Below are 8,155 nucleotides of genomic sequence, written 5' to 3'. Positions count from 1 at the left end.
AAGATTTATCCCGGTTTTCATGATAAAGCGTTATAAAACACAAACATTTCAATTGTATTTCATGCGGTATCATCTTTATTTAGTGTAGGGCCATATAAGCGTGTAAAGTGAATAGGCTCAATAAGTAGATGAGTTAAAGGATGATATATATATGAAATATCACACAACAAAATATAAACTATCGCTAAAGCAATAGACGTAACAGTTCAGGCAATGTATCTGTACACTCAACATAATCGTATAATTGCTACATGTAAAGCAAATAAAGTACATTTACCGCACCCTATTAGGTACACATACATATACTGTCATAGTGATTGAAAGCAAAACACATTTTTGAAAATGTCTTATAGGAAAAGCACATCATATGACATAAGTATACACACAGCACTCTCGAGTCTCGGTATGATTGAATAATACCAAATTGGGCGCTCAACGTAAACTTTCATTAACTATCAGAGTGATTGGTAGCAGGCGACTACATTGTTGAATAGGAAGCACAAAATACAACAAAAATATACACACATTAGTCTCGGGGCTCAGTATCATGGAATCACACCACGAAAACTTTCATTGACTCTCAGAAAGATTGCATGCAGACGACTACAATTTTGGAAAGGTCTTAAAGAAAGCACAACAGAAAGTATAAAGTCTCGAGTTCAAAAACAATTCGTCCTCGTTACATTGCCGTTTTTTCTTGCAGACTTTTCAACAAGGTCAGCATCGCTTTCTGGGGCCTTGTTGAAGGATAAATGTCCTCTACTCCAAATGGACTGAACACGTCTAACTCGAGAGTATCAGACTCGGCATCATCGCCGTCAGGGCCGAACGAATCCGCTACCACATCGATGTCCTCAGAGTCAGGATAATCCGCTACCACATCGATGTCCTCAGAGTCGAGAGAGACTAACGGCTGTATTGCGTCAGCTTTGTTTGGTATTTTGAAACAACCAAATGACTCGTTGATTATGCTCTGTTTTACCTGTAGTATTATATCTATATGAATAAGATAAATCCGTATTTATTTTAACCATGCATTTATTTATTATATTAGATCTAGAGTACATGAGCGGTATCATTGACATACATGAATCGATTGACTTAAAGATTTGAAGATTGGCTCTTACATTTACTGACATATCAAAATGAGATAAAACCAATTTTTGCGAATAAATGAAAACCCCAGTTGTGTGATATGTTGTAATAATCAATGGATAAACTCTTACGAAAAGGACAGTAGTTTTGTTTTAAATTTACTTGACTTTTTCACTATCGTGAATGACTCCTACTAATGCGAAAATATTGTTCATTGTTTTTCCTGGATTTTTTCGCATATCTTCCAAACTAGACATAGCGGTTACTTCCCTTGTCGTACACTGCACTGCAATCACACCTACGGCGTAAAAGTGATTGAAGTCGCGTGACCTCATTACAAAAGTTACATATAATGAACTCATCCATAAGTTTATGTTTAGTTTTACCATTTTTTTCTGTATTTTCTGACTCTTAAATAAATTATTGCATAGATGCATGTGTAAACACTTAAAATCAACCCAATTTACCTGAGCTGTGATGTTGACGCAGGCTGACAGATTTTTCATACTGATGTTCCTGGCAACAATACAGACAGATTTGATGTCAGTGTGCTTCCTGACGTGATGAATACAGAAGGAGACATCCGTATTGTCTACAAAAAAGAAAACGATACAGTCACTTTATACAATAAGAAGAGAAGATTACTACACTTTGCAAATTATTTAGCGTTTCAAAGTTCCAAAGCATCTGAAAAGGTTTAGCACTATCCGCACTAATCCTTCAAGTGCTTTGTTTAGCTGAACGAAACAACACGTTCCGATACTTACAAATTGCATCTCAATATTATTTTTATTAGCATGCAAATAAATAGTTTGTGTATAAATGAACTATGAACCTTATATCATTTTATCAATTCCATTTAATAATTTGTTCAAGTATTAGTTGAGAATGCGATTTTCTCCCACCTCAGATAAGTAGATCCAATAATTAAACCATGCTAGAAATTCTTATCTTGCCTACGAACGAAGATAAAATGCCCGTATGGAACTCCTTTTTAATGGTCACCACATTGTAATTACCTCCCTTGTTGAAGACTGTCGCCTGTAGCATCATGGAAACCTTGTCTTCTGGCAAAATTTAGAACACTAATTCATTATTTCTCGCTTAATAGTCACCATAAAACAGTTTTCACGCACCTTTCAAGAAATAATGCTTCACTCTCCTTAGAACTATTTAAAGACTGATTTGAAAATTAACCTTATCTGAATCGCTGCGAGAATATCCATGACAACCACGATTTATCACATATCCATAAGCAATAATTTTCATTAAGCACAAAAGTGTTCCAGCAAAAAAAACATTTTTACTTAATTTTGATTAACTGAGGTGGGAGAAAAAGCATCTACCATAGCCGCTCGTGTAAGATACGTTAATCCCGACACTGGCGCAGGGTGTTTCGCGTAGGGATCGGAATTAACCTATCTTACACTCTCGACCATGGAAGATACTTATTATCTATTCTTAATGTGTCACCCCCAAATGGCGCGTAACATATAAACAAACAAACAGGAAATTCAGCCCTGCTGTGACTCCACAATATAAACAAAGGATGCACAGCAGGTATTTAACATGATACACATTTCTTTGACTAGGCATTTAACTACAACATATAATAAACATACTTGTTATCTTCCCTTTTACAACTTCATGTCTGCCCGCAACCAGCTTTACTTCCATCGCGTTGTTTACGGCCTTTGCAATTACACACGCTGAATATGAAAAATAAGATATACATTGAATATCTCTATATATATTGAATATGCTGTATAAAGAGTTTTTTTGTTTGGGTGAGAAATAATATTTTTCTAGCAATACTGATACGATAGTTTGTGACGTAACACTATAAAGGTGTCCATGTTTCAAAGGTAAGTTATTAATTAGGTTATCCAATGTATACAATTTAAGCTTGTCTATCGAGCCATTAGAAATAAGGTTTAATTTTGGTGCCTGATAACCCAAAATAAAAAATGGTATTATTTAACAGCGTATTGCTCAGTTATGACTTATATGTAAATGACCGAACACGCATTAAAGACAACGCTATGACAGTGTGAATTGTTGTACTTTGTTTGAACTGATATCCGACGTGCAATAACAAAAGCTTGTTTATAACATATTTCTCGGCTAAACATAAACATATAGTTTCTCTACTCGTAAGACCCAGACGAAGACCCTTCCAAATAATACCAAAATAGTGTGGTGTTAGCAGGCATCAAACATACACATACGTATATATAGGATACCATAATCAAAAGCACAGCACTATCTTTAAGATCACTACCTTTACAATGTGTGTAAGTTTTACAAATCTTGCATATTCCCTTGTGACAAATTGCGCTCCCGTCAATATCATCGTCCACGACTTCAGGGGAATCATCAAAGCCATATGTTCTACTATCATTGATGGGAATACCGTCTTCACCAGCTGAAACAAAAGCAGTGCCTATTTAAGGCAGCAATCAATATAACCTGTACATAAGTATTGCTATTATAAAACGTATGGCGATTTATTTTCTTTGTATTATCAATACGCTAAGATACATAGTGGCCGTGAAAGGTCAAGAATAAAAGAATTACAATTATTTATTTTTATTTCGTTTTAGGAGCATTAATTTGTTAGAGCATAATATACATCCATTGCAACAGGTCGTTGTATAATAAAGTTCAGTGCCGTTTAAAGTGTGTGTGCCTAGATGAATGTGTTTTTGAATAGGGTGTGCCTTGTTCAGTGTCTATTGAACTGTGTGTGCCTTATTCAGTATCTATTGAACTGTGTGAGCCTTGTTCGGTGTATACTAAATTGTGTGTGTCTTGTTCAGGGTCTAGTGAACTATGTGTGCCTTGTTCAGTGTCTATTGAACTGTGTGTGCCTTGTTCAGTATCTATTGAACTGTGTGTGCCTTGTTCGGTGTATACTAAATTGTGTGTGCCTTATTCAGTGTCTATTGAACTATGTGTGACTAGTTCAGTGTCTATTGAAATGTCTGTGCCTTTTTCGGTGAGTTTTTCTTACTGTGTGTGACTTGTTCAGTGTATTTGAACTGTGAGTGCCTTGTTTAGTGTCTATTGAACTATGTGTGTCTTTTTCAGTGTCTACTGAACTGTGTGTGGCTAGTTCATTGTCTATTGAGCTGTGTGTGTCTTGTTCTGTGTCTTTTATAATGTGTGTGCCACGTTCAGTGTCTATTGAACTATGTGTGCCTTGTTCAGTGTCTATTGAACTGTGTGTGTCTTGTTCAGTGGCTAGTGAACTATGTGTGCCTTGTTCAGTGTATATTGAACTGTGTATGCCTTGTTCAATGTATATTGAACTATGTGTGTGTATTGTTCAATGTCTTTTAAACTCTGTGTGCCTTGTTCAGTGTCTATTCAGCTGTGTGAAGCTAGATGAGTGTCTATTAAACTCTGTGTGCCTAGATGAGTATATATTGAACTGTGTGTGACTCATTGAATTTCAATAGAACTTTCTTTGTATGCCTTCTTCAGTGTCTCTTGAACTTTGTTTTCTTCGTTGAGAGTCTATTTAAATTTGTATGCTTGTGATAGTTGTTAACTATTTTAATATTTCATACTAAGTAACTAAGCAAATACAAAATGCAACTTACCGATGCGATCTTGAACCAACATACCCAGAATGGTGAAACAGCCAATAGAATTGGTGTACGTCTTTCCTTTATACTTAAAAAAGTGAAGACAGTTGTATTTCATTTCAGTTGATTTTAAATATATAAATATAAATATATATATATATATATATATATATATATATATATATATATATATATATATAAATCGTACTCAAAATTAAACTTAATTATTGATTGTCACAAATCATTTATACAATTTAATCTGTTTTCCAACTTTTGTTTACTTGCTGAGTTTCACTATCAGGATACGACTATGATTAATATATTAGTAAGAATGAATAATGTTTCCACATCGATATTATTTTAATTAAATAAAATGGTATTTTTCATTTAGTGTACAATGATTAAATTCAATGATCTTTCTGATGTACAAACTACATACACGTTATATGTATTGAACAGCAGTATCGGCTTGATCAATGCTGTTGACAGAAATTAATTGCGCAGCTCTTGCAGTGTCCAGTAGTAACGGTTTAAGGGCCTTGTGTAAGGTATGTATGGCAAATTAATCCCCAGCTTACCAGCCCCTGTTTTATGGACTATGCCAAATCAGTGTTTATTATTTATTTGTTAATTGCCATTGGGGGGGGGGGGTGTTTTAAGAAAATGCGCAGCGCTGGCAGTGTCCAGTAATAACGGTTAAAAGGCCCATTTTTAAGGAATATTATGCAAATTTTTCCCTAGATTTCCAGTTCCAGTTTTATGGACTTAATGCCATATCAGTGTATATTATTTATTCGTCAATTTCCTGTAGGGGCTGTGTTTTAAGAAAATGGGCTGCCTCCTTTATCTTTGACTGATCAATATTCATTTCTGATTGATGGTAAAAGTCGCAAGAGGGCAATAAGGACCGTGTGTAATTCCCAAGATTAGAGTTCAGGTTCACATACAGAATGGTTAAACAAAGCTTTTAAGCAGTTTTGAAACTGTTCGTTGTTGATATATCTCAAAATTAATGTTAAAGGGACTGTACACAAGATTGGCACCACAATAAAAAAAATTTGTGACGAATCTCAGGCAATTATTTAATAGAATGTGTTACGTTTTGATATCATAATTGTAAAAAAAAGTACCAAACTGTAAAAAAAAAAATTCTGTCGGAGACCAGGTTCGAACCCGCGTCGCCAAAATTGCAGTTCAGCGTCGTATCCACTGAGCTACGACCGCTTACTCTAATCAGGTGACATAATTAAGCTAAACACCTCACTCGGTAATATCACGTGATAACACCGACTAGCCAATCACTCATAAGGAATGAATTCTACTAGGTAGACATACCCAGTAATCTTTTTTAATGTCAAAATACGAAATAACTGCTAAACTTAATTAAATTGTAAACTATGTGGTACTTCAGTTAGTCAGTTTCAATGCATTGTAAACATTAATACCAAGACAATTTTCCTTTTTTTCTTGCAAATTGATCATCTGGTGCACAGTTGCTTTAATATATGTTGTGTCCCTAATCATTGTATGACAACACTTCAACAGCATACATTAAAGATATTTAGGGCTTACCTTCACGGAAAGATCGAGGCAAGAGTGCAGTTTTGCCATGTCCACATCTTTCGGGATCAGACATATTTCCTCTATACTAATAATGGGAACATTACGAGAACAAAACGACCGAGCAGCAGGTCCTGAAAACATAAACAGGCCCAAATGATGATGTGAAACCCATTTTTGTAATTTTGCATTTCAATTTTGTTAATAATTGAAAAATAATTAGTTTTTTGCAGTTTTCGGATTGCATGCTCGAAGTTGTTAAACCTTAAATGTAACGCAGGATTCTGATATAAATTAAAATCGGTTTGCCTTGAATACACATACTCCCTACTTACAAATCCCCAAACAAAAACAAAGATAAAAAGGAGTTGTAGTTACGATTATTACTCGTAAAACAGATGGCGAAACCTCACTTTCAGCATGTATACCTAACCATTTTCCCAAATATACCCGTATAATAAGTTACAAGTAATACCCCCAGTATAATAGCTTACCTGCTTTATACCCGGTATACTATCATGGTTTGTATATACCCTGTATACTATCTTACCTATAAAATCACCTGTATACTATCTATTTGGTATACCCAATATATACCCAATATATACAACCTTACCTGTAGTATCCTATGTATAATATCTAACCTGTAAATTCCCCTGTATACTATCTACTTGGTATACCCAATATAAACAACCTAACCTGTAGTATCCCCAGTATGCTATCTAACCTGTAAAATCCCCTGTATACTATCTACTTGGTATACCCAATATATACAACCTTACCTGTAGTATCCCCTGTATACTACCTAACCTGTTAAATCCCCTGTATACTATCTACTTGGTATACCCAATATATACAACCTTACTTGTAGTATCCCCTGTATACTATCTCACCTGTAATATCCCCTGTATACTATCTTACCTATAAATTTCCTGTATACTATCTTACCTGTAATATCCCCTGTATACTTTCTTACCTGTAATATCCTCTGTATACTGTCTTACTTGTAGTATCCCCTGTATACTATCTTACCTGTAATATCCCCTGTATACTATCTTACCTGTTATATTTCTGTATACTATCTTACCTGTAATCTCCCCTGTATACTTTCTTATCTGTAATATCCCCTGTAAACTGTCTTTCTGTTCTATGTCTTTGGCGTGTACCCAGTGCCATTGAACCGGGTTTATGTTTAAACTTTTTGCTACTGAGCTTGTTTCTGCAGCTTTTTGCATAAATATTGTCCCATGACACCAAAAACAAAGATTCTATATTTATTTATAAACTTAGGTATTTGCTAAAACTGACAATAGTTAGTATCAATTTGTAACATACAACCGGTAAATATATGGCATTGCTGACACTGTTTGATATGTACAATAAGGTTTCTCTGTATATGATGGCTCTGTCTATTAATGTCGTGCAATGTTTGAATTATTGGCTATTCTTTTGTACAGGCATTTCATTTCTTTAAATAAATGTTAACAATAAAAACTTAACTGCAGACGATTAAGGTATATTTTAATCATGATGCATATTTGTAACTTGGATATTTATTTAATATCTAAATATAATGTGTAATTGTTTTTTTCGTACGCCTATGCTGTCAAGAACGCAGGAGAGCACGTGAAAAAATATCCCGAGTATTTTCGAAACACTCATAAATTAAAGCGATTTCAAAGTATGCGGTTCTCATTGATGTGATTGTATTAGTAAGTGGCGTCAAGTAGTACTAATTGTCAACTTGAATGAAACAATTATCATGACACTTGATGAGCTTGTAACTGATGGTTGTCGCTATTTCTAACAATTATCTTTACGAAGAGATGTCCATGTTCTCCATTTCTTTCTTTGTAAGTGGTCAAATTAATTATTTTCCGCATAGTTATGTTTAATGGTATAAGTATGCA

At 34.6% G+C, this 8,155-nt stretch overlaps 1 protein-coding gene across 2 annotated transcripts; it reads right to left on the bottom strand.

Annotated features, from left to right (window-relative positions):
- Nucleotides 1–659: 659 nt before the first annotated feature.
- LOC128221102 (uncharacterized) lies at nt 660–6,375 on the bottom strand. 2 transcript variants are annotated; one of them, XM_052929550.1, is made up of 6 exons: nt 6,258–6,375; nt 4,701–4,773; nt 3,377–3,538; nt 2,718–2,804; nt 1,563–1,687; nt 660–982 (listed from the first exon to the last, which is right to left on the bottom strand). In XM_052929550.1, the coding sequence occupies exons 1-6, from the start codon at nt 6,294–6,296 to the stop codon at nt 680–682; spliced, it is 789 nt and encodes a 262-aa protein (XP_052785510.1). In that variant the 5' UTR covers nt 6,297–6,375; the 3' UTR covers nt 660–679. The 2 variants fall into 2 exon arrangements, with proteins under 2 accessions (XP_052785510.1, XP_052785511.1); XM_052929551.1 differs by having other exon boundaries at nt 3,377–3,520.
- Between the last annotated feature and the right edge of the window lie 1,780 nt (nt 6,376–8,155).

The sequence above is a fragment of the Mya arenaria genome, chromosome 16 (genome assembly GCF_026914265.1).
Source record: "Mya arenaria isolate MELC-2E11 chromosome 16, ASM2691426v1".
NCBI lineage: Eukaryota > Metazoa > Mollusca > Bivalvia > Myida > Myidae > Mya > Mya arenaria.
Note: the sequence above shows the minus strand (reverse complement) of the source record. Positions and strands in the feature narration are given on the sequence as shown.

What these genes read in the sequence shown, in the direction of transcription:
- LOC128221102 (XM_052929550.1), bottom strand. Translation starts at nt 6,296, where the DNA reads ATGGCAAAACTGCACTCTTGCCTCGATCTTTCCGTGAAG. An exon ending in TGTAAAAGGGAAGATAACAA is followed by an intron (nt 1,688 to 2,717) that starts GTATGTTTATTA and finishes TCTTTTTTGTAG; the next exon opens with ACAATACGGATGTCTCCTTC. An exon ending in GCGTCAACATCACAGCTCAG is followed by an intron (nt 983 to 1,562) that starts GTAAATTGGGTT and finishes ATAATACTACAG; the next exon opens with GTAAAACAGAGCATAATCAA.